The sequence below is a fragment of the Bacillus rossius genome, chromosome 7 (assembly GCF_032445375.1).
Source record: "Bacillus rossius redtenbacheri isolate Brsri chromosome 7, Brsri_v3, whole genome shotgun sequence".
Taxonomy (NCBI): Eukaryota; Metazoa; Arthropoda; class Insecta; order Phasmatodea; family Bacillidae; genus Bacillus; species Bacillus rossius.
The window spans coordinates 58,782,483-58,810,252 of NC_086335.1; the positions used below are offsets into that span (position 1 = coordinate 58,782,483).

General features: G+C 39.0%; 2 protein-coding genes across 6 annotated transcripts in view; one reads left to right on the forward strand and one right to left on the reverse strand.

The window, feature by feature from the left end:
- Positions 1-7,718, forward strand: part of LOC134534123 (alanine--tRNA ligase, mitochondrial) — a 30,062-nt gene extending 22,344 nt beyond the window's left edge. For both annotated transcript variants that reach the window (XM_063372211.1, XM_063372210.1), the window contains exon 14: positions 179-7,718. In XM_063372211.1, coding sequence (XP_063228281.1) covers positions 179-418 — 240 coding nt within the window. In that variant the 3' untranslated portion in view covers positions 419-7,718. The remainder of the gene's footprint in view (positions 1-178) is intronic.
- LOC134534124 (ras-related protein M-Ras-like) lies at positions 7,243-27,770 on the reverse strand. Of its 4 annotated transcripts, none has more exons than XM_063372214.1 (5): positions 27,701-27,770; positions 24,588-24,859; positions 12,373-12,526; positions 9,431-9,593; positions 7,243-7,716 (listed from the first exon to the last, which is right to left on the reverse strand). In XM_063372214.1, the coding sequence occupies exons 2-5, from the start codon at positions 24,778-24,780 to the stop codon at positions 7,627-7,629; spliced, it is 600 nt and encodes a 199-aa protein (XP_063228284.1). In that variant the 5' UTR covers positions 24,781-24,859; positions 27,701-27,770; the 3' UTR covers positions 7,243-7,626. The 4 variants fall into 4 exon arrangements, with proteins under 4 accessions (XP_063228284.1, XP_063228282.1, XP_063228286.1 ...); XM_063372212.1 differs by having other exon boundaries at positions 27,640-27,769; XM_063372216.1 differs by lacking the exon at positions 27,701-27,770 and adding an exon at positions 27,280-27,564.

Sequence of the window (27,770 nt, forward strand, 5' to 3'; positions counted from 1 at the left end):
ATCATCATAAATGTTTTAAGTGCAGGAAATGTTTACTGAATTTTTGTATTTTGAATTTGAAATCACCAGAAATTGATTGACATACAAGGTTTTCCATTGCTACGATGTTGTGTTTATATGGCTGGTGTAAGCTGGTTCATGATTATATATATATTTATTTATGTTAATGTGGTTTCAGCACTTCCTGTCCGACCAATTCAATGCAGAGCTGTGGATGCAGCCGGTGCTGGCTGAACTAAAAGCTCACGGATCTGTCCCCAAGGGTCAGAATCCTTTATTAGTGTATAACATGAAAGGTAAGAAAGTTCCGAAGCATCAGTTTGAAGACATCATTGCTCATTTGATTCAAATTGCACGAGACTTTGCTGAAAAAAAGATAACCTATGATTCATTAGATTCTGGTAGTGTTGGAAAATGATTTTCCTAACTGTTCAAATAATGTATTTGTGTACAGTAAGTGATAATACAAGTTTAAAATATAACTCTTTAAAAAAATTTATGTTTATAATGTTATTGCTTAGTTTAGAACTGTCCAACAGTCTCAATTAATTTTTTTTTATTACATTTGTTTTTTTTTTGTTTTTTTGGTGATCTTAACCTCAATATACTTAGTACCTACTTACAAAGAATAATTGTAACTGAATAACTACTAAAAAAATGTTAGCCATGCCACTGCCTTTAATACAAAAAAAATTATTTCACTAAGGCCTAGTAGTTAATTTGAAATACTGAAAATTGAACTCATCATGTGAGAATTGGAATGTTCATGCTTTTGAGCTTAGTTAGTTTTAAATAATTAGAAACAAAAATTTCCTTAACAATACAAAATTGTACGTATGCAGTTTTATCAGGGTTCCTACAGACAGGGATAACCCAGGGAATTGAAAAAGTGTCTTCAAATTGTGGAAAACACAGGGAAATAGTTAATTTCTAAGTGCAAAACAGCATCAGCAATTTTTCAGTGTGCGGTATATAAATTTAGTAAAATGGAATGTATTTATTCATGAATTATTTAAGTAGATATAATATAAGGGATACAAGCAATTTACTGTGTATTAATTTGAAGCAGAATTAAATATCTATAAGCCTATTGTAGTCGAATAGTTCAAGCTCAATCAGTGTATAATTTGAGAGTTTGATAAAAAAAAAAAATGTATTTGTTATCTTGAGCAAACTGGCAGTGTTGGGTACATAGTTTTGATCAAAATGACATTAAAAGCTGTATATTGTGCAGGAAAACGTTTTAAAGTCTTTGATGATGTGTATATTTGTCAAAAGGTGTTTGATTGGGAATTTTTAACATTTATTTTAGTACATATATACTGTTGTTTAGCCAGATGGATGAGACAGTGAAACGATAACGAGCTGAAGTGGGTGTGTGGGAACCTTGATTGTACATAGCTTATAATGCAGTGTAATAATGTGCAACACCATCAGCTGCCCAGGAGCGGACCAGGCAGCGAAGTCACGTCTGACAGCTCTCTTCCCCTTTCCCGTCGGGATACACCAATGAGCTTGCATTCCTCCCCTTTTATGTCGACAACTGCCCGGAAGCATTGGCACCTACTACGTACTTCCTACACCCCCCGCATTTGTCACCATGTGAACATTGGCCATTTTACTGCTAGGCACCACAAGACTGGTGACTTATCCTTAATGTGATCACAAATGAGATTTTCTTCAGCCTTTCCTGGAGATACATGGTCTCCTTTTGATTGGCACAGAGGATCACAAGTCTGCTGTGTTTTTGTGTTACAGTATACAATACCATATTGACTGGTAATAAATTTTAATTTTATGATAAAAGCGGTTTTTTTTAAACTATATGTTTACTAACTTATATTAGCTTCACTTGTAACTAACGAACTATGTACAAAATCTTGGAAGTCAATTTTAACCTACTTCTGACTGTAGTATCAACTTGAAACTTTGCAAGTATATATGTAATCCAGATGACAATACTGTAATTTGGCACCATCTAACTGATCTGATGATGGAGCCAGGAGGTAAATAGTGGAACTCAACTTTTTAGCCAAACTTTTTCTTTAATTGAATTTTATTAAAGTAAATAATTTGGTATTTGTTTTCCAATTCAAACTCTAAAACTGATATTTGCACAAGCCTACAATTACTTGTATATTTGTAGAAATATCTTATTTGGTTACACTAAAACTATAAAACTAGACTACATAATGAAATGCTATACAAATGTCACTATCTGACTAAAATAAAGAAAAAATGCAGCTTACAAAAAATTTATTCATAAAATTTGAGTATTTCGTTGACAGCAAAAAAACTAAACTGCACCAAATTTTCCTCAGCTGCTTGGAAAACTTGTCTGAAGACTAAATTATACTTGGCAAGTCTTAGAAGTCAAGTAACATTATCACTAATACAATAAAAACCAAAATGTTCATGACTAGCTTCATTTACCATTGTGAATCATATCCACCTCATTCATTTAAAAATCTATGTATGCAAACCATTCACATGTTAGCCAAATCTATGTATGTATATATAAAATTTACTTTTGATTCACAAATGTCATACACATATGAAAGGGTAGAGTAAATCATATTAATTGGCAAATTATTTTCAACAGAAGTGCTTTCTTTTTTATGTGAAATTAGGAGGGGAGGGGGATGCTCCAGCATATTTAGATATTTCACATACTTAAAGTGTATAGCAAACACCACTGCACATTTTTTAGTGACCATATGGCACTAATGTATAAAAAAAAAAATTCCAGGAAAAGAACATTGTCTGTTTCACTATCACTGTGGCAATTAACATACCTTTTTAAAAAGAAAAAGAAAACTACTTGCTGAATTTTTTTTACATCAGTTGCATTACAAGTATTATAAGCGTAATTTTTTTGTCACCAGACAAAACATTAGGTTGTCCATGGCAACATTTATCATCTGACAGACTCACACCAACAAGAGTGCATTACATACAAACATTAGGAATCCACACAGTTTTTAAAATTATGAATGTGGGCGTGCAAGGAAACATTTGATGTGTCACGACTTTACCCGACATAAAAATTTAAGTGTTACAAACCTTTCTCTTGATAGATAAAGAAAAATAAAATATATCCACTATTCACAAAAAAAAACTTTTTGTCAAGTAATTTAAAATTTATCTATTCTGGAAAAACTGTTCAGTAATTCACAACAAAACAGTAAAAAAAAAAAAAAAAAAGGCAGAGAACATTAAACACATCACAGTTGCAAAGACACTTAAAAACACGTAACATTGCCTGGAAACCATGCTTCTACAAGGTCCAACCAAACACACAGTTCAGAACCTGGTCCACCGCCCTCTTGTGCACTTTGCATAGGAGGAGGGAGGTAGGGGGCGTTCATCCTATAAACCAAATGACCAGCCCAATCAAAACTGTACAATAAATTATTATGCGGTAAAATAGACATTGCACACACAACTCTTCTCAGTGGGGTTCAGTTTTGCAATAATTCATTTTTAAAACACAAAAGTTTTTACACAATTTTTTATTTTATTTTGAAAGCCAGTCAACTGAAGGCTCTGCTTCACCCACCTTTTTGGATTTTTTTTGTTGATAATTTAGGATTTAATGAAGAAATATTTCAAAATATGATACAATAGAAGTGTCATCAGTAACAACCAAGAAACTGAACTTCCAACGAGCAACCACGATGCAATTAGTCAACAAAACCTTCAGTCACAAGAATTTGCAGAACATTTTATGAATAGCAGGCAACATGCTGCATATCTCCGACAAAATTTGCTACAAAGAGGTCAATTTATGGAACTATGGAGTGTTATGTATTTATTACAACAGAGAAACTTAGGGACATCTCAAAATATTTTGTAAAATACTTAACATTAGTATAAATCCTTAAATTTTTGCTTATTACATATTGATTTCCAAACATGTGAATTTTTTTAAATTACAGTAATCGAAACTAATTAGGGTTCTAGACCTTTTCGCATTATCACACTTTCAAATTAGCTGAATAATTGCTGTAGTACAATAATAGTGTGTAGTAAAATACATTACTATAAGCATTATAACACTACATATAACTTTTAATATCACTAAACATGTTGATAATTTAGTCAAGATTCAAAAATATTTTTAAAATACAACATATTCAAGTCTTTTTGTTTTTTTTTCACCCTAAACTCATTCGGTTTAGTAGGACTCTACTGTACTTGAATGGATTATGTTGTTACTGTATAGAAATGTTAATTACTTTGTCATCTGGTATCTGCATGAAAACTTTATAGCATTTAATACTTGTTTAATTGTATGTACAAGTGTGATTGCTGATGGGTGTGCCTGTAAGTTGGCAGCACTGATATTGGAGCATCTGTAAAAATTGTATTAGATTAATTTGCAACAGTCAAGATTGCGGCTGAAAATGAGCTTTAATGGAAGGTTTAGTGCACTTAATTTGGGTGACAAACATATGCAGAAAACAGATTTTGTCACTTAACAAGCCACTAACCAAAAAGTCATCAAGAACTATGCTCACATTTTACATCACCAGACTGCCCTGTTGAGCATATTTTGACTAATAATTGGCTAAATTATTATGCACAAGATGTGCAGGCAATGTATCACGTTAATACTTTGATAAGTACTTTAAAGACATCATGTAATAAGTATCCAATTCTTACTAAAATAAATACAAAATGATAATATAGATAACTCTGTAATATTACTTAGTTCATGTTCACGTAACAAATGAACAGTGCCTTATGATATGCACACTGTTCATGGGGAAAGATGTTCATGAGGAAAGTAAAAAATGGAGGGTCCAGCGCACAAGATCAAAAGTACATTTTAGATGGGTTTACATATTTTGTGAGTAACGTAGGTGAGATGCTTGTCTGAGTAACATACTACCATACTACATAATTATGGCCTTTGCAGAAGCTACAAGCCCTGTTGCGTGGGCATAACTGAACCAAGCCCTTTGTTCAGATGATATATACTTGATCTCATGTCCATTTTGTGTACAGTTATCCATTGTTTTTAAAAAACCTACTTCATTTTAAGTGTATTATAATATAGCAGGGTCTCCATTAACCGAGCTTTCATACTATCTGAACAGACCTAAGGCGCCATTATGGCAAAACCTTTGAAAAATTTGCTTGATGACCTCAAAAATGATCTAACTGTCGTCAGAAGCCTAAAGGAAAATTAACCTCAAAGATGCCATTTAATAATTTGGGCAAATCATTGAAGGAATCTACACCGAAAAAAAAGCTGGACAAACATATTCCCAGAAAATTACACAGTGGGCCAATTGAAAACCAAAGTGATTTTTCTCATTATGTCCGCATTAATGAAGATTTTTCTTATCAGTTTGCAGCTGTCCAAATCAACTAATTTAATCACAATACTGCTGTTGTAAAAAATACCATTTATTCAGTCAATGAATAAAGAGTAATGGCCTAACATCTCTTCATTAGAGAATACAAGGAGTGATGAGACGAAAATGAATGGGAAAACCAGAGTACCCGAGTAAACTCACTAGCTCATGGCAAAGTCTGCCACATCTTCCACTCAGACGAGAATCGAACAGATCATCTTGATGGGAAAAGAGTGATCTGACCACTTGCCCATCATGGCCCCAGTCAGTCAGTGACTCTGGCATGTAGCAATCATCTGATTAGATGATGCTTATATGGGTATTTTAGGCTATATTGATTTTTCTACAATAGTTTAAATACAGCGGACTCCAGCTAATCCGAAAATCAGTAAGTTTAGGATGAAAATAAATATTTTAATTTTTTTTTGTTTTTTTTTTTTTATAAAAATAATTTAAGAAGTTAAGTGATTTCATGGTTGTAAAAATGTTATAGGCCATGTTACGTGAAAATAGAACACTTCTAGAAATGTATTTTACTACACGCTTTTGCATTATGACAATGACTGCTAATCTGACACTACAGCAATTATTCTGCTAGTCCCAAAATATGGTAATCCAAACAGGTCTCTGCTCCAATTAGTTTAGCTTAGCGGGACTTTACTGAATAATAATTTGTTTGTCCACTTAATATTTGAACAATATTCAGTTTTACTTCAAAACAAATAGGAACATATTCTATTTTCTTTTTGATTAAATGGCTAAAAATTTTGATGAAAGTAATTTTGGCAGACATTGAAGTTTACGTCTTGACTACTCCTGGAGCTGAAGACAAGATAACATATTGTCTACTTGCAAAAAATTGAGAATTATTGCGATCAACTTTGAGCTTGTTTTCCTCACAAATATGACGTGGATTTAATCTAGTTGCGCTCCGAACCCTCTTAACATCAACCCACAAAAGGCAACCCAATTGGTTAGCTGGTTGATCCACCAAGACACTCAAACTAAACTTCTAAGTTATAGCAAGGAATTGAAAAAACTTCACATGAGCTGTTGTGATGTTAAATAGTGGATGAATACTGTTCTCACAATTTAAATCTTGTCACAGACAACTCTGTACACATACATCAAATCTAGCATCATATGAACATAGCTAGATATTAATACAGACTAATAAGCTTAGCAGCAGTTTTTCGTAACATTACATAGTCAACCAACTCTTGCTGGTGCGATTTACAGCGTATAAACATTATTACTTCCCTTGTCAAAATCATGATTTCTAAGTGGATTTTAAACTCTGTTCATCCACATCTTTCCTACGTCAAATTCTTGAGCAATTATCACCAAAAAAATTAATACTGGACCCAGGAATCTCGGTCTGCAAGAAAACTTACAATAAACTGTGATGTTACATGAAGATTTGCATCTCTGGTTTGAAAAATGCTTAACAGAAAATAGACTATAGGTATTAAATGTCAAGCTACAAGAATTATCAAGCATACTTTAAATTCAAACCGTGACATACATTCTATGTACAGCAGAAAACAAAACGATTGCATGTTTTCACATCACAGTTTTCACAACTTTGCAAAATAAAATTTCTTTTGCACACCTATTAAAATGTATGCTGTACAAATATTTTCAATTCTGCGATGTTAGTAAAAACATGACATGTAAACATCTTAAAACTTAATACAAGCAACATCAATAAATACATAATGCATACATAAAACACTATTGTTAAAGCGATGCAATGTTCTTGAACAAAAATTGGCAATTTTTCACATAACAAAAGTGAGCCACACAGACGTTCAACAAAACACTCACACACTTTCAGGTAGTTCTGGGTGGGGCAAGGGGAACAGATTAAATGGCAACATTTCAGAACATGCAGATAGAGCACAATATTATTGTCACATATAGAAGCAATCTACATCACACCACATCAGCCTACTCTACTACTAACCTGTAGGCTATACAGATCTAAACCCACACTTCATAAACACTCCATTAGTATTTTCAACATCGCACAGGGAACGACAGGTGTGCCACCAAACACCACAGCACTACAACACGACAGACACTCACGCAAAGCATACCACAACAAGCATCCACTCAGGATATAATAAACATCTTATGTAACAAGTATAATTCTTTCTCAAAAATAATTCTACAATTACAATGTGCGTTTTTTTTCTCCCACCAAGTACAACAAGGACAATACATAAGAGTAGTGAGCACCAGTTGAGTTAATGACAGTTTGTTAGAGCAGTATGCACTTTGTGCTGTGCCTTCGTTTTCTTCGATTCTTCTCTAGCTCAGCTGGTGGCTGGTTGCGTATGATGCGCACAACCTGAAAAAAAAAATACCTCAAACATCACAACTTCTAAACCTACAGAAGCCATCCTTTACTAAAAAAAAAAAGCCATGCAGAAGGGTGGGGTACTTAATTATGCAAAGCCTACCTGTTCCGCACAAATAAGATTAACATGCAATTTATTAAAAAAAACTTGGAAAATGATGTATGTACCGAAATGTAAATGGATAAAGTGAATAATCAAACCTGTTTTAATCCCACACAAAAAGTAAATATATTAAAGAGAGAGTTAAGTGCCAAAAACCTAATTCTGATAAAAATTCTCACTTGAATATCACTAGATAATAGGCACACAGAATATTTTTCTTTTGTAACACAATGGTTTCTGCTATAGCAGAACAAAGCTTTGCAATGCATGGTAATGAGAAAAGTAATAATAATCATATGAGCAAGCATAGGAATGCCACAATTCCACAAAACCAGATAGTTCTGTAGTCCCTTCTGCGTATTGTATTCAAACATGAGTGGATTTAGCAACACTGCACATCCCAGGAGACTGCAGAATAAAATATAAGCTTCTATCCAAAAGCGATTAAATGCAATGTCTGCTATACATGAGTGCTGCTTATGAAATCAACTTTCTTCAAAACAAAATAAAAATATCACACTATATTTTATTCACTGGCTACCATACGAACAGTTCAATTGGAAATATACTGCCTACCGTTAATGATGGATCAGTGGACCATTTGTACCTTTTCATTCAAAGTAAGATATCCCCTCCCTTCACACTATCACGATGAATGCTTAAATCCACCACCATGGATTTCACAAAATGCTTAAAATAAAATAGAATTACATGTAGCTACAATCTGGGATATTCAAAATTAATAAACTAATTAAGCTTTTCATCAAAATCAAGATCATTCAAGACAAAAAGGGGAGTTGATGCATGAACTGAAGCACTGATGAGATGAATTGGGAGGGAAAGATGCGAGTACCCTGATAAAACCCAACGGCTCATGTGAAAGTCCCCCACGTTCCCAACTAGTGAATTATCTGGGTTGGAATCCAGCTCGCCTTGGGCGAAAGGCGAGAGAGACCAGACCACCCTGGCACCCATGTTTCCCTAATACTTGAGAGGTCTTTAATATATATACAGCATTCTACGGTTTGGCACACGTTTTGTAATCGGCACCAATCGAGTCACTCACGTTCAGATCTTAGGGAGCGGATGTCGACTGCTGACCTCGGCTACCAGGCTGAGTTTATCGATACAGTCTGTTTACAATTCAGTGCACTGTTCATCATTTTCCAGTGAATTACATTCCACGTGTACATTCCCGTAATGATTTCTTTGAGAAGAGATCTGAATCACGAATGCAACATGACATCAGTTGACTTTTAAAAAAACAGTAACGCTCATGTGTATTTTTTTTCTTTTTACGGAGCAACTTTTTTTCAAAAATTTTTTTTTTTTCAATAATTGTACTGTATATTATTTCTCTCTTGCGTCCCTGTTAAAACTCGACTGACGCGCCGGTAACATTCCCGCAATGATTTCTTTGAGAAGAGATCTGAATCACGAATATAACATATCAGTTGACTTTCTAAAAACAGTAACGCTCATGTGTATTTTTTCTCTTTTCACGAAGCAACTTTTTTAAAAAATTTTTTTTTTAAAATAATTGTACTGTATATTTATTTTTCTCTCGCGTCCCTGTTGAAACTCTGCTGACGCGCCGGTCACCTCATGGAATGCAGCGTCCACGTTGAGCGGCGGGTCCTTGGCGCTGGTCTCGATGTACGGGATGGACAGCCGGTGGGCCAGCTCCCGCCCCGCCTCCTCCGTCACCTTGCGCAGGTGCACCAGGTCCACCTTGTTGGCCACCAGCAGCATGGGGTACAGGTCCCTGCGCACGCCACCTCTACTACTGACCACGCTGCGACAACACCTCGGACAACACACCGGCAAGCGCCGACGCACGCCGCCACGTTCCAGGCAGCGGGCAGGCGTGCAGTGTAATGTAATTTCTCAGAAACTAGTAGGAACAAGAACATCTGTGGTACTGATGAACACAATTTTCGTAGTTTCCATTATTTCATTTAAGTAAAAGTCGCGACACTAAAATTGTCTCTGTACTCCCTGGTTTGAATACATTGGTAAACTTGAACTTTTTGTTCTAATCTGTTTTTTTAGTACCATAGAAGGAAAGAACACTCACGATATTTGCTGCGTCCGGTTTTTTTTTTTAAATAGTAAGCAGAAAATAACAGACTGTGTGGTGAAAACAAAGAAAATCTGGGATAGGGCAAGAGGATTTTCAGCAACAGGGGAGTTTCGTAAATAGTCTGACGTTAGGGTGCTCATTTAAATGCAATTTATACTCCAGTTTGGTAGCCCAACAGTGCTATGGAGAAAATTATTAATACAGAAGTCAAATGAAAAAAGGTTAAGTAAAAACAGGATAAAATAGTTATATAATTAAAAAAAAAAAAACATATAGTTTTAAGTACACAAAAACACTATGAAAAGGTTATTTTTTTTTAATAAACACACTTAAAAAAATTAAGTTAGTACTAGTGTACATGAAAAGTGAAAACCATTTAAAAAAATGATAAATCATCACAGGAAATTTTTTTTTACATATTTTTCTCTCTTTAATTTATAGACAACAGACCAGGAAGCACTGATGCATGCAAGTGCCCAGTTGCCACGGCGTTCAAAGCAGTGAGCAGGCGTACCGTTTTTGTTGTGCTGCATCGGGGTGGTTAGCAACAGTGAAAAAGAAAACCTGGGAAAAGGGCAGAGGATTTTCAGCAACAGGGAGTTTCGTAAATAGTCAGGGAAGTTTTTTTTAATGGCGAGGTTATCGAAAAATCAAAGTCAATGCAAAGACATACCGCTTCCACGTACACATTCTCTTTTTCCTTGTTTCCAACCTGTTAGAAAAATTTTTTCCCTTTCATTCCTTTTTGCTCGAAAGTATATTTTAGTGCTGTCGACAGCAGAGTGATAAAATGATTGCAATAGAGAAGTATGTATAGTGTGCCTACGAGTCACGATTTGTAATTTTAATGTTTGGTAGTTATTTGTGACTAACTAATATCAGTGGATAGGGAATTTTTTTTTTTTTTCCAAACTTGGAGAAGTCAGGGACTCTTTTATTACAGGTTAATAGCCTGTGCATACATCAAGGAGATTTTTCTGCTGTAACCTATAAATTACTAAAATGGGTGATGTACATCTACATATTCACTTGGAAGGCTTAAAATACAGCATTTCGGAAAATGCCTTTTAGGCCACGTTGAAGGGCTTGAAATTAATGTTTTACCAAATGCCAAATACAGTGAAAATAAACATTCCATGTTGTCCGAAGATTTGAACCATTTCACGCAAAAGTGGATTGTGAATACGTTCAGTAGTTTATGGCACAAACGTGCACTTCAAAAACCCTAATTGCATAACTGTGTGGCAGGCAGGTGGACCCCTTATGGGAAATAAAGCAGGCATGTGCGAGTCTGAATCGTACTCCAGGAGTTCTGTACTACACATGCTGGCTTGTGCTCTTACTTGCCAATTATTATAAACGGAAGTATGCTTGGATCCTATCTGCTGTTTAAATATAGATTATGTTCTATGATGTTCATGAGTTTCAAATGCCAAACTGTATTATTGTTATTATTATTATTATTGCTACTGCAATAATACACCCAAAACTGCAACTTTCACAACCTCATAACATTGTTACAATAAATCTAAAAGAAAAACTACCTTTTTTTTTTTACTTCCACAGAGTGAACCTAAAATGATCTACAAAATTGTTTTTCAGAGTAAAGTCAAAGCAATAAATATTCTGTAGAAATCATAACTTTTATCTTTTATCCTGTTCATAATCTAGATGCATGTGACACACAGATATACGTACATGGCTTCCACATAATGTTGAACAGCAGCACAGTACAACCAAAAAATTATGTTGCAACCATTTTTTCTCCCCTTGTTTTCTTAATGGGCCTGGTACAACTGCTAGGTTTTCTGTTGGTTCCTAGGTCTGTGTGGTTTTTTGGTCATGTGTTTTGCTACTTTGACTCATCTTGGGAAATGAAAAAGTGTCCCATTACGCACATTTTCCCGTTACACTGTGTCCCGTTATGCTCATTGTACGCTTGCACCGCATCTATCTCTCTTCCACTCGATTGGAACAACCATCGATTTGACTTTTTCGAGGCACATTAAACTTGAAACACTCCCATTCGTTTCCTACTTTTCCTATCGTCCTATCCTTAACAGAATAACACAGATTGGAAGAAGTTAAATAGAAAACATTTATAAAAGTTATAGTTAAATAATCTCTCCGTTAAAGTAATAAACATATTTGAATTAATGAGTGCAAATAAAAGAAAATTTATCAGTTAAATTGAAGATTTCATTTCACTCCTTCTTTGTATCCATACAAAATAGTGATAATTCAATAAAAATGATTCAATTTTTTTTCATAAAAGTATGCAGTCATTTCATCAATGTTTTGCTATGACGTTGTCACGTTAAACTATCGTCCGTAAACCGACTTTACAGACAGCCAATTTTTTTTTACATATTTTTCCCTCTTTAATTTACAAATGTCAAAACAGCAGACACGTGCAAGATTGAGTCCACTTGGCACACGAGTGTGTCAGGGAACATCTCACCTGTCTTTGACTCTGAGTATCTGCGTGTGGAAGTTGACGATGTTCTCGTAGCTCTGCTTGTCTGTGACCGAGTACACCAGGAGAAAGCCATCTCCCTTCCTCATGTACTGCTCCCGCATGGCGCTGAATTCCTCCTGTCCCGCCGTGTCCAGGACTGTCGGAACACAGCGTTACTGGGGCGCTACCATCGCAACAGTCTCCCCAGTTCCACACCACCTTTTCATGTGATACACTGGTACAGTAGTAAACTCCCTATTATCCGCGCATGCTACGAAAAAATACACAACATGTAAATCGTTTGATTACAAGTGAGCAAATTTGAACTCTCCTGACGAGTTTGTTGCGCGCAGTATACAGCTAAAACACCACAGGCCTTCTCGGAACTCACGCAGTAGGCCGGCATGCGTTGCTTTTTATGTCTCTGTCGCGCTTTGTTTCTAGTCGTATTGTGCCGGAAATTAGGCATTTCGTCACTTTTTTAATTTATTCTATAATTTTAAATTTTTTTTGGGGTTTCCATTTTTTTTAATTTGTCTGGTGGTTAATGGGGGTGATTTACTTTTTGTTAGGCCGGTGTACGCCACCGATTTAAACTTGGTGCCAGTGGACCGAAGCCCCTTTCCAGGGGGCCAATCTGATATTTTGCTGTCTAATGTGGACATGGTCAGCCCGGTTGAAATTTCTCTCGCCTGCAGTCACGCCCCGAGTTTGTAATTTTAATTCCCTGCATGACCAAAACTGCTTTGAGCAGCTCCTGGGCTGCAAGCTGCTACCTTGTATAGGCCTGCTGAGAAAAGCATGTCTCGTCACGAAGCAGTCTCCAGTGGAGCTGCGTTCCCACCTTAGTGGCTATTTCTGCCCCCCTTCCTCTCTCTCCTCCTCACTTTAGTTCTGAGAAATTAAGCTAAGAGCAGTGACCGGACGGGACGATGACCTGATGCAAAAACCTTCTCCCGGGTCCGACAGACACATCCCTGACATCTAGCGGCAAAAAAAGTAACCGCGGGCCTGGTCGCCAGCGTGCAGAGCTTACCCTCATGACACCTGGTGGCAAGTCTGCTCACCACCTCAAGTAGTTCCCCCTTACGCCGTTAGAAGGCAGCGTCGCGGTGCCATAAGGCACTATGCTTTCCTCTCGCGGCCCGGAGAAGTCGATTGTTCTTTGTTTTCGTTTCGGTCCGGTAGAGAGCGCGCATGTCGTGTTGTTGCCACGACCGCCTCGGACTCCTTCGGAAATTTTCGGCTTAGAACCGAACCTACCCCCTCCTTTGACCCGGGGCCTTACCGCCCGATTTAATTAGGGGTTTTGGCCGATTGCGGGGACTCAGCCCTCTGACCTCGTCTCACCTACGTCCTCTGCGCTAAGAGGCTTTTTGCGGGAACGGTGATTTTCGCGTGCACGAGAATGTAGTCAGTTTGCTTAAGGGATGTGATCCCGTTTGTACAGTAGCCAGGCAGAGGTAGTTTTTAGAAAAGTCATGCGTAGTTAAATTTTTATTTATTCTTATTTAATTCTAAAAATTCCGGTTTCGTCCGCGCATCCTGATTTCTCGGTCCGCGGCATCCTGATGTCGGCGCGAGACACCTAGTGAGCTCCGAACTCTACACCCTGGTTGGTGAGTAATTTTTTTTTCCTTTCCCCCCCCCCATTCCCGTTTGTTGGCCTTTTGCGCCGACGGTATAGGACTGTCTGGAAGCAAGTCTAATTCGTTTTGGATTTGATTTGGGTTTCAGACAGGGTCGAAGTGCTGGAGAGAGAAATCGCTCCCAGCTCGTGGTCCCGCACCTCCACTGCGGGTCACGTTAGAAGAGAGGTTTCCGCGACCCGACGTTATTTTTTGAAGACCCGGGTGGTAATGTGAAATCAACATCCCCCCCCCCCCCCCACTTTCTAGCTACGAACTACATAAATCAAATGAATAGCCTACCAGCGAACAGTGCTTTCCTCAAGAATATGTAGAATCAACAAAACTAATCAGCGATGTAATTGTTGGGACATTCAAATTTGGTGCAATTTTTAAATTTTAATTATGTAATAATTTTTGCTAAGGTGTAACATGTACTGTTTTAATTACTCCTGGGGCGCCCCCTTTAACTTTGTTATTTACTAAGATTTTTATTGTCAGGTTTGAATAATACGAACACAAAATTCCTTAATAATAAACCAGGGAACCTATAGACCAAGCTACTTGTGTAGTGTTAATTTATTAAGATATACCTTCTTCCCTTAAAAGATCCATACTCCTCCCAAGTTGCTTGTGTCAGGGAGATCCAAATTATCTTGTTCTCCACCTCGTGCCACCTCTGGTCAATTACTTAATTTTCTTATTTTTCTTACCCAGCAAGTTTCCAAGGCTCTTTTTAATTAATTTAAAATAATTCAACTTTGAGGCACGAGGGGCGTTACAATTGGTAGCAGAGCATGGTTTGGTCTATAGGCATACCTAAATAAAGTAGGCATACCTAAAATAAAATATAAAAAAAAAATTTAAAAATTAAATTAATTAATTTTTGTGATAGCAATTTTGTAATAATAACATTGTGAACTGATCGCTGGTACACCCGGTAGTTATATTGCTTTTCTATTTTAAAGTTATGATTGAGTTTTAAAGTCCCGTGCGGACTTAGTCTGCGCGCAGCGCAAGAAGTCGCGGCGTCCGGTCCGCTAGCAGGCCGGCAGCGAGACGTGTCTTATCTCTCGCCTCAGCTGGCGTCCCCCCCCCCCCTCCCCATCACCCCGCTTGAGCCAGCGACACGCCCGTTATCTGAGGGCGACGACACGGCCCTGTTCCTCCCGCACACCCCTCTCCCTTGTCCATCGTGGGAGACGACCTTGCGAGCGGCAGGTCAATCCCCTTGTGGACATATACAGGTGGTGCAGGTCAACCTGACAGGGGACGTTCGCGCAGTTGTCTGAGTAGTACGGCGACTCTTTACGCAAATAAGTTTGGGCACATACCCCCCCACCTTGAAAGTGTGACTTACTCCCCGCGCATTGGGGTTAGTTGGTAGTTTATATTAAGATAGGAAGCCTTAGGAGGTATTTAAAATTAAGATAGTTGTTAAGAGAGGAGTATTTATGGTGTACGTTTGAATCGTACATGTGTGTTAAATTTTTGTTTTAATTAGCAGTAATTTACGTCCGAGCAGTATGTTTAAGCCGGAGTTATTGCTGTCAGATGAGCTGACCTATGAGTTACAGCTACGCAATTTGCCCTCCAGTGGCAATGTCCAAGTCCTCAGGAAGAGGCTCAGGGCCGCCCTTCATGATGGTGTGCCCACTAGTGTAGCGAATTTGGATTTAGATGTAACTGAAGAATTCAACCTTGCTTGCGCCAAGTTTTATGATATATCGGCTTTCGTAAGCTATCTAGATGTGGAGGAAAATTTACCCAATGTCGAGCGACATATAGTCAGGCTAAAACATGTTACCCGACGTTTGCAAAACCTGAAACAGCTTTCGGCAGACCTTCTCCATGGAATTTATATAAAAGAGGTAGAACGATGTTTGCAACAGACGGCAGGTTTCCATTCAAAATTGGCGGCGAGAGCAGCCGTTTTGGAAGACACACGACGCAGTCAGCATTATGTGGCTGGGGTACAGGCTTTAGGCATCGATTGTCCCGCCTTCCCGGAAGGGGACGCTCCTAGCTTGCCCCTGGGAGTAGAGCAACCCGACACGCGACAATCAGAAGTACGGGCGACGGTAAACAGACAGGAGACGGAAACGAGCAGATTACCAGACGCAGCCCCTGACTCACAGCCACTAACGTCGCTTCCAAACCAACCGATACACGTATCTACCACTCATTCAGAGCCGCTTGTGCAGTCGACGACAGCGGCGACAAACATTACAACGAGTCATGTGACAACCCACCCCGTCACTAGCGTGACATTTTCACAGGGATTACCAACCTTGGCACACCAAATGACGCAACCATACCCACCAAACATGTTTTTCCCGTATCCGATCGCTCAGGGCTATTTTAACCCTTATGCTCAATTTCAGCCACAGTTTCCTTCATGGCAAACCACCCCACTTCCGAGTGCTGGTATTCTGCAGCCGCCACTCACAACGCCCCAGCTCACTCCACCACAAATCAGCCCCTTGGGTGCGACTCGGGAACAGACTCAGTCGCACCCGGTGTCACACCAGCCTTCACCTCAGCCGGCAGGAGCCGCGGCTCAGCCCCACGACTCAGTATTGCGGAGCACGACAGCCCCAGAAACTGGCTACAGTTTCTATGGAAAAATCACCCATCCTGTAGAAAGGTTACTCAAGGATTTGCCAGAGGCGTCGGGTCTGGACGCACACAAACTGATTGATTTCCTTCGAGTCTTGTTAAAGCTACGACAAAAGGGAGGGATTCCCGACAAACAAATTTTTGAAATTGTTTACCCGTACACCCAAGCTCCCCTAAGTGAGAGGATCATGGCAGCCATTGAGAATGACCTCACTTTCGACGAGTTTCATGAAGACGTGTTAAATTTTTGTATACCGAGTAGGCTACTCACAAACATCCGGTTGGAGTGGTTTAACCGACTGCAGCAGCGTAATGAAGCCTTGCCAAATTACGTGGCTGACATACGCGAAGCCAACCAGGTACTCAGGCTAAAGGTTTCCGAGAGAGAGGTCGTGAGTACGATTCTAGACGGTTTGAACCCAGCGGAGCGCTCGCGCTCAGTGTTCCAGGCACGCCCCCAAAATTATGCTGAGCTTGACAAACTTTGCGTACACGCCACAAACATAGAATACGCTGATTTTCAGCGAAATAAACAAGCCACATTCGCTAGTCAACAAGGTAGCAGCGCGGGAACGGAGCGCAGTAATTCGCAACATAAGAATGCAGCACAGAAACATCAGGGCAATACATTTTTCTCTTCAAGGCCACAAGGGAGATATCAACAAAATGCACATTGTACTTTCTGTAAAAGAGACGGGCATTCCCTGGCCCAGTGTTACCACAAAAACAACAAACAAAATGGCGACACTCCAAAAAACGCATAACGCGGTGGCCTGAACAACCTTATTCAGGGCCACCGAAAAATTCAAGTGTTAAAAATTTTTCTTATAAGTGGGAAGTTCAACTTGCGCCAAGTAATGGCAGTACACAAGAAACACCATTACACAAAAACAATAATCCTAACAACAAGGAGTCCAGGAATAAAAGTAACAAGCGAGGTCACAAACATAAAGAAAGAAAGCACAATAGCAGGAGAAATAACAAAAATAAGGGATATGGTAATTCAACGCACACGTACTCATGTAAAACGTGTGTTGATCCTACAAATAAGGGCAAGAGAAAGTGCCACCAAATTTTTGGTAATATTCCTACAGTAATTCCGTATGCAGTAACAACGATTGGCGAACACACTGTACCGGGACTAATTGATACAGGATCAGCGCGCAGCCTGATTTCTGGGCAGTTATTTAACAAGTTAAAACAGAGCAAATTAATTCTAAAGACTGAGACCACTAAGTTACAATGTTTCACAGCTTCAGAGCAGCCATTAAATATTATGTTAGCAGTTGTGATCAAGGTGAAGATTGATTTATATTCATGGAATTTCCCATTTTTGGTGTCTGATCAACTTGCCACAGACCTAATCTACGGGTCTGATTTCATTGCCAAGACAGGTCTAATCATTAATCTTCAGGCGAAGAATTCAACATGGGTTATCCTATTCCTTGTGGGACCCCTGAACAAATAGTTTCAGCTCCGGCCGAGCCAACGGCAGCCATCTTGGATCAGGGTAACACCACTTCACACGAGCACCTTAATACACAGCAGCGGGCCGCCATTGATAAATTATGCAGAACTTTTCCAGATGTCTTGACTAGTAAATTAGGTCGCACAAAATTAGTCGAGTACCAAATTGAGTTAGCGGATAAAATACCAGTGAAATCTCACCCTTATCAATTTTTAGGCCCTAAGATGCAGACGATGCGCAATCATGTTCAGGAGCTTTTGGGAAAAGGGGTAATCGAACCCTCGACCTCCGCCTACAGTTCCCCAGCTTTTCTGGTGCCTAAGGGCAAGGATCAACAACGATGTGTAATTGATTATAGAAAAGTTAATGAGAAAATAGTGATACAAAACATACCTTTGCCAGACCTAAACACTGCTTTTCATTGGTTCAGTAAAGCCAAATATTTTAGTGTGTTTGATCTAAATTCTGCCTACCACCAAATTCCCCTTACTGCGGATTCAAAACCCATCACAGCCTTCTGTGTCCCTTGGAACTTGTACCAATACACAGTAGTACCTTTCGGACTTGCCACGGGAGCCCAAGTACTAACTCGACTCCTGGATCAGATACTAGGAGATCTAAAATTCAAAACAGTGTACAACTACCTAGACGATGTCGTCGTATATTCAGAAACATTTGAAGAACACATCAAACATTTAGAGGAAGTCCTAAGTAGATTTCGTAAAGCGGGGTTAACTGTCAACACAAAAAAGGTTAAGTTTGCAGTCCAAGAACTGTCTTTTCTAGGACACCTGGTTTCTAGCAAGGGAGTCACCATTGATCCTTCACGTACTCAAGCTATTCGTGATTTTCCGCCTCCCACAAACCCTAAGGGTATTTCACGTTTTATTGGTATGGCAAATTTTTATTCAAAATATATTCCTAATTTCGCTGAGCACGCAGCACCACTAAATACGTTGCGTAAGAAAAACACACCTTTCACATGGGGTCCGGAACAAGAAAAAGCTTTTAATTTCCTGAAACAGGCGATTTCTTCCCCGCCTGTACTCCGCATGGCAGACTTCACCAAACCTTTCATTTTACAGACTGATGCGTCCAGTGTGGCTATAGGCGCAGTACTGTCACAGGAAGTCGAAGGCTGTAGACAGCCCATTGCGTTTGCGTCGCGGACACTTACCCACGCCGAGAGGAAAGCCTCCTCGATCTACGAATTAGAATGCCTCGCCGTGGTATTTGGCATTGACAAATTCCGCCAATTTATAGAACACAGGGAATTCCTGTTAGAGACAGATAATCAGGCATTAGCCTGGCTTCTGGCACACCCGAAACAATTAGGGAAACTCGGGCGATGGATTGCAAAAATTTCCTCTTTGAAGTTCAAAATCCAACATATTCGGGGCACACAGAATATAGTAGCGGACACACTGTCTCGCATGTTCGAAAACCCAACTCAGACTCCGCCCGAAGGAACACCACTCTTATGTCAAGCCCTATTGACAGACTTTCCGTTGGCATTTCAGGATTTACAGAGCCAGCAGGAAGCTGACCCACACATTTCCAGTATTATTAAACGTTTTAGTTCAGGAACGGCGCCAAAATACTTTAGGATGTCTAAGGGGCTGTTGCAAAAACGCACCCCCCAATCAAAAACATACAAAATCGTGCTCCCGCAAAATCTACGTAATATGATATTCCATTATTATCACACCTCGCCGGTGGGCGCACACCTCGGTATATATAAGACCATTCAGGGTATCCGACGTCATTTCGTGTGGGACGGCATGCACAAGGACATCACCGAGCAGGTGAAACTATGCAAAATCTGTGCGCTGAGTAAGCCAGCGCAGAACACTCGTTTCGGTTATTTAACTTCAGATGTGGCTGAGCGCCCCATGCAAAAGATGTTTATCGACTTTGTCGGGCCTTTCCCGCGCTCAAAGACAGGAAACACTATGCTGCTGGTGTGTATTGACGCCTTCACAAAATTTGTCTGGCTCATCCCCATGCGAAAAGCCACCGCAGAAAACACTGTATCTGCGCTACGTAATCAGATCTTCAAGACGTCGGGAGTCCCGTCTATAGTAGTGTCAGATAATGCAACCCAGTTCACGGCTAGGATTTTTAAGAACATGTGCTTCTCACATGGCATTCTGCACGTCACAACCTCGCCTTATTATCCACAGCCCTCGCATGCTGAGAGATTCAACCGCAATCTCCGGTCTGCTCTAATAGCTTACCATGCGCAGGAGCAGGATAAATGGGATTCGAATTTGGTGTGGCTGCAAATGGCCTTTAATTATGCACATCATGAAGGACACAAAAGTACTCCTTTCGAACTCATGTTCACTTACGGACCTAATACCCCTCTTTCAAATCTTTGGTCTTTGAATGACCTATTGCCCGATGATCCGAGAGACATCAGGGAGCTTTGGAGACGAGCTCGTAAAAATCTCAACCTGGCTCATGAGAGCAGAAAAAAGAAATACAACGAAAACAGATCTCCTAACCCTTATAGGGTAGGCGATTTTGTGCTTTGTAAGGCACACCCACTCAGCAAGGCAGTGGATAAGTTTTCCGCCAAGCTGGCGTACCGCTGGAGAGGTCCTTTTCAAATACAGCGATTTTTAACGCCAGTTACGGTTAGCCTAGCTGACCCCAGTTCAGGAGAATTCGTGACCAAAGCGCACATCTCCCATCTAAAGAAAACACATGCTGACTTAAAGTAGATGTGTTTAATTTCTTTACCCTAACATAGGGAACTCTCTAATATTAGGCATGCCAGAAATCCTCGAGGTCTTAAAAATCCATGGTACTAGAAATAAGAATGCTAGCTTTACGTTGTATTAGTTTTAAGTGGCCACTTAGTTAATAAGCTCTTAGTTAATAAGTTTGTTTAAGGGTTATCGATATGTTGTGCCTGAGAGGCGGACGCGTCTCAAAGGTGTTAGAATATAAGTAGTAGGATACAGGCGAACCTGGTACTAGTTTTACTGAGCAGTGTAAGTGTTGTTTTTTTTTCTTCCCTATATGCTCCGCATTCAAGCGGGGGAGTATGTGCCGGAAATTAGGCATTTCGTCACTTTTTTAATTTATTCTATAATTTTAAATTTTTTTTGGGGTTTCCATTTTTTTTAATTTGTCTGGTGGTTAATGGGGGTGATTTACTTTTTGTTAGGCCGGTGTACGCCACCGATTTAAACTTGGTGCCAGTGGACCGAAGCCCCTTTCCAGGGGGCCAATCTGATATTTTGCTGTCTAATGTGGACATGGTCAGCCCGGTTGAAATTTCTCTCGCCTGCAGTCACGCCCCGAGTTTGTAATTTTAATTCCCTGCATGACCAAAACTGCTTTGAGCAGCTCCTGGGCTGCAAGCTGCTACCTTGTATAGGCCTGCTGAGAAAAGCATGTCTCGTCACGAAGCAGTCTCCAGTGGAGCTGCGTTCCCACCTTAGTGGCTATTTCTGCCCCCCTTCCTCTCTCTCCTCCTCACTTTAGTTCTGAGAAATTAAGCTAAGAGCAGTGACCGGACGGGACGATGACCTGATGCAAAAACCTTCTCCCGGGTCCGACAGACACATCCCTGACATCTAGCGGCAAAAAAAGTAACCGCGGGCCTGGTCGCCAGCGTGCAGAGCTTACCCTCATGACACCTGGTGGCAAGTCTGCTCACCACCTCAAGTAGTTCCCCCTTACGCCGTTAGAAGGCAGCGTCGCGGTGCCATAAGGCACTATGCTTTCCTCTCGCGGCCCGGAGAAGTCGATTGTTCTTTGTTTTCGTTTCGGTCCGGTAGAGAGCGCGCATGTCGTGTTGTTGCCACGACCGCCTCGGACTCCTTCGGAAATTTTCGGCTTAGAACCGAACCTACCCCCTCCTTTGACCCGGGGCCTTACCGCCCGATTTAATTAGGGGTTTTGGCCGATTGCGGGGACTCAGCCCTCTGACCTCGGCTACTGACCTCGTCTCACCTACGTCCTCTGCGCTAAGAGGCTTTTTGCGGGAACGGTGATTTTCGCGTGCACGAGAATGTAGTCAGTTTGCTTAAGGGATGTGATCCCGTTTGTACAGTAGCCAGGCAGAGGTAGTTTTTAGAAAAGTCATGCGTAGTTAAATTTTTATTTATTCTTATTTAATTCTAAAAATTCCGGTTTCGTCCGCGCATCCTGATTTCTCGGTCCGCGGCATCCTGATGTCGGCGCGAGACACCTAGTGAGCTCCGAACTCTACACCCTGGTTGGTGAGTAATTTTTTTTTCCTTTCCCCCCCCCCCCATTCCCGTTTGTTGGCCTTTTGCGCCGACGGTATAGGACTGTCTGGAAGCAAGTCTAATTCGTTTTGGATTTGATTTGGGTTTCAGACAGGGTCGAAGTGCTGGAGAGAGAAATCGCTCCCAGCTCGTGGTCCCGCACCTCCACTGCGGGTCACGTTAGAAGAGAGGTTTCCGCGACCCGACGTTATTTTTTGAAGACCCGGGTGGTAATGTGAAATCAACATCCCCCCCCCCCCCCCCACTTTCTAGCTACGAACTACATAAATCAAATGAATAGCCTACCAGCGAACAGTGCTTTCCTCAAGAATATGTAGAATCAACAAAACTAATCAGCGATGTAATTGTTGGGACATTCAAATTTGGTGCAATTTTTAAATTTTAATTATGTAATAATTTTTGCTAAGGTGTAACATGTACTGTTTTAATTACTCCTGGGGCGCCCCCTTTAACTTTGTTATTTACTAAGATTTTTATTGTCAGGTTTGAATAATACGAACACAAAATTCCTTAATAATAAACCAGGGAACCTATAGACCAAGCTACTTGTGTAGTGTTAATTTATTAAGATATACCTTCTTCCCTTAAAAGATCCATACTCCTCCCAAGTTGCTTGTGTCAGGGAGATCCAAATTATCTTGTTCTCCACCTCGTGCCACCTCTGGTCAATTACTTAATTTTCTTATTTTTCTTACCCAGCAAGTTTCCAAGGCTCTTTTTAATTAATTTAAAATAATTCAACTTTGAGGCACGAGGGGCGTTACAGTATTGTTGAGCACTTTTATGTTTACGTTACTGAAATGTATTGCATGTTAATTATTCAGTAAAATTTTACAATTTTAGCATCATTAAATTTTTTTTACTGTTAATTGTAACTTTTACTGTACATAAATGTTTAAGATTTTTAAGTTGAAATTGATGTTTCCTTTTTTGTTTCCCATTTTCGGCTCTTTTGCGGATTATCCGTGATTTTCACTATCCGCGGTGGCCCTGCCACTTAATTTTGCGGATAATCGGGAGTGTAGGTACTGTATGCATTTTGCAAAAAAACACTACAGTGTACATTAAATAATAATAATACAATTAGTGAAATATATAGTCCTTATTATACTATAAAAGTTCACAGCTGCAGAAATTAAAGTATCAGAGCTTGTTTTACTTGGTTCTGTTTGGATAAATTAAAGTTGACAAAATTTGATTGTTTGTTTCTGTGAAAGTATAACTCAGAAAATTTACCCAAAAACACTTTTCTGGAAAATTAACATCTCTACTGAATCCATATCAGGCAGCAATTAAGATACTGCTTCACAAGCAGCAATTAAGATACTGCTTCACTTACCATGCTGGGTTACCTATTGAATTTCCATAATTTTATTTTTAATTGTATTATTTACTATTATTGTTTTTACAATAATTTCCTTTGTTGTATTATATATTCTTTGAAAGTAACACTTTACCATGAATTTTGTCGCTAGATCATGCTAAACAATATTTGCTTCATGTAAAAAGACAAACAATTATCCATAAACAAAATTTTTTGTTTGACAATTTGCATCACAGTAACTTACAATAAGTTTATATTGATCAGAATTATATTGGAAAGTGTGTTGTTGATTTGCAATGAAGTATCCTGTAATAATGTTCATATGTAGTACATACATATTATGTTAAATATATATTTTGTAACACTCAAAACTGTAATCTTTATGTTAAATACATTATTTATAATATTAAGCTGACCTGGGTAAAAAGTAAACTAACCAATTTGTACACCCTTTGATGTTTGTCCATATGATACCTGCGTCTAAAACAAGAATTTGTAAAAACTTACAACTATTATCAGTACGTAAGTTACTTCCAAGATGTATTGATGTACCTATATGTAACATTGCTGTAAAACTAGATATCTCCTTTTTCTGATATGAACCACATTTATAAGGAGGCTAAAACAAATAAATAATCACAAAATAATTTCAATGATTACATTTTAAAATTATTTCCTTAGCCTATAAAAATTATAAATTTAGGAGGGGGAATGGGAAATACGAACATGGCAGGCTAGAAACTGGAAATGGATTGACCTTAAAGTCTCGCCGAGATCCAGGTCATCAGAGATGAAAAGTGACGAGACGCTGACGTGGCAGGGGAAACGGACGGGAGTGCCCGAGAAAACCCTTCGGGAAACGGCGGGTCGTCTCGGCCGGAGGCGAGCGAGCTGGGGGCGAAGCAAGCACTCACCGTCCAGAATGCACCACTGCCCGTCCACCTGGGTGTGCTGGATGTAGCTGTCCTCGATGGTGGGGTCGTAGTCGGTGACGAACAGCTTCTGGAAGAACTGGATGGTGATGGCGCTCTTGCCCACTCCCCCGTCGCCCACCACCACCAGCTTGTACGTGACCAGGCTGTCGTCGGGGGGTCGCGAGGCCGCCATGCGTCGCCGCCCTATGGTGCCCGCCCACGCAGCAGCTCACAGGCTGCTAGGACTCCGCGCGGCGACTCCCTCCTCTCACCTGCGGCACAGCACTGCATCCTTACTCGCTCTTTTACAGTGCACCATTTCTGCTGTTGGCGCCGGCTTTGTTTCCGTGTGCACTAAAGTTTCAATCACAACTTTATAATGTAATAAAACATTTTATTTTAAAAGGAAATTTTGGAATAAGAATTTTGCAAATATATTTTCTTGTATTTCATCAAGAACATCAACTGATAATATTCTCTTTTTTTTATTATTATTATTTCTAAGGTGTTGTAATTGAAAGATGACATCTTGGTTTTTAACTGTTTTTGTCAACAATTTTTTACATCATTTAATATTAAAAATGTTTTAGCACTGCACTGAATTTTATGGAATGCCTTGTTTATCAATAGTGACCAACTGCTACAAATAGTTTATTCTGTGAAATAATATTTGGTTTTCAGCATTCAATGGTTTTCTCAGAAACACTACGACTGTAGTAATACTGTCAATAGACACTAATTTACGGTCTCCCCCCCCCCCCCCCCAAAAAAAAAATTATATCTTTCTTACCATAATTAAAGATGGTATAAAAAATAAGATTTTTAATGTTAACAAGCTGGACGGTATCAATCTGGCATGAGTGGTTGCAGTTTTCTCTGTACTGCAACCTAAGCGTGGGACGGACTGCAAACAGCACATGGGCACCAACGCTGACTGATCAGCTTACTTGCCAAGAGAACTGTTAAAAAAAGTGAGTCAAGGCGGGTGCAGCTAGCACACTGTTGAGATTGTAAACATTTTGTATCACTCTGTATGTCTGTTATTCACTGCAGTAAATGTTTGCTATTTTTCATTCAGTACATTAAATTGTGTGCTGCGTCAAAATATACTTTATATTCTATAATTTTGTGAAAATTTATATAGGAGTACCAGTTGTAGCCAAACCCACTAATTTGAAGAGTTATAATTGGAAAAACCATAAGCCAAAGTAGGAGACAAGTGCAAAAGACACGATTCCACATATATTGTCATTAGATTACTGTAATAATGCATTAATCAGTGGATCCGTAATGCATATCAATAATGTGGCAAGGGTCGTGGTTTTGATCCCAACATTCCGGCATAATACAAATTTATGAGCAGTGAGTTGGTATCCTAGTGGTTAGGGGCCCACTATAATTTTGGAGGTCTCTTGTGCTTCAGTAATTAACCGTGAGACTTAAAATAAATAAAACAAATAAAAATAAAACATCAATTAAGTAATACTTTTAAACTGTTGCATACATAAAAATGTTTGTTACTTTTGCAGAAAAACTAATTTAACATCCACAAAAAAAAATTTCATTCCAGGGGCTAGCCATTTTTAACATAGCACTATCTGTAAGTCGACGAGTTCAGCAACTCTTTTTTTTTTTTTATATTTGCTGTCAACCTTAACAGGACATACACCTTGCAGTGTGCACACTTTGAATCATATTCGATTAAGGGCTACAATATTTTACACAGTTACTGCTTCAATGGTAACCGTACTTCACGCTTTATTCATGCTGAGGTTAACTTCCTAATCCCGGAAGAATTACACTGCCCCCTTCCCCTTCAACAGTGCTAATGATTTGTTGTGGGTAATCTAAAACCAAATGTGCGAGTCAAAGACTGTTGACTACTATATGGGAACTAGTGGCTAGAATCAATAAGAGAGAAGTTTGTAATTATGAAGAGTAACAGTTTCTGGGAAATACTGTGAATAAATAACTGAAGCGAAAGATGGTTAGTTTGGTTAAAATAAGAAGTACATTAAATAAAAATGTTTTAACAATGATTTTACATAAAATTAATGTAACTGACTTAACCTAACGTATAATTAACTTATTATTAACCTATTGCCATTAAGCTATTCGCCTCCTTATTTAATGGTGAAAAGAGTGGCTTATCTAGGTTTGATTTTTATATGCTCAGTCCTTGTTTTTTATTTGCTGCGCCTTACAATTCTCTCGATGGTCGGCTGCTGTCTTGTTATTCCTGGGTGTGTTATTATATTTGTCCAGTGGTTTTATTTGTTTGTTGTTTAGTCAAAATATCATGCACACTACGTAGTCACAAATTGATTGTTAAGTGTCCATTATTTTTACAAAATATTTTTTTCACAGAATTAGTTTTTTTTTTTTAAATATAATTTTAAATTTAAATTATAAGTATTAACTCACCATTGTCATTAACCTTGAAAAGGCTTGTAAGCCTCAAATGTGTTCCGTTTGTAAACAATAATTATTTTGAAAGCTATCCTTCAGAATTACTGTCAGTAAACCCTGAAATTACATGCTATGATGTTATATGTAATGCATGATGAAATTATAGCGCAAATCTCAAATATATTATTTTTGATCAAATATATTATTACCAATAACTGCACATACCAACTAACGTATTACAAAAATACAAATATTACTTCAACACCACTAAAACGTTACTTACGCCTACTAAATTACGCAATCCCACCTACACAAACTACGAGACAATACCGTCCTTGAACAGATACGAAAGATTAGATTTAATACTTGGGCCTTAAGTATTACGCCGGCCACGCCTACTAAACTTGTGGGCGCAACGTTAAAGTATTCGGTTATATTGAAAAGTTAAATTAAAAAATAATTTAATACCCAAAAGCTACTAATCGCATATTATCTGATTTCACATTGTTTCATAATAAGCCACATAATTTTCTAGCAATGTACTAACACAATAATATGTCTAAATTAATGAAGGGGAAATATTTTTCATTTAATATTATTTGAGAAACGATGTGTTTGCTGTTTAACAAAGGAAATAAAGTACCTCAACATATTCGCACTTCTCCCTGCATGAACAGGTAAATAAACCACTTCAAGTCACTCACATAATTCATAACAAAACTACTCTTCAGATATCTTGACAACTAAACATATGATACGACAATTATCATAGAC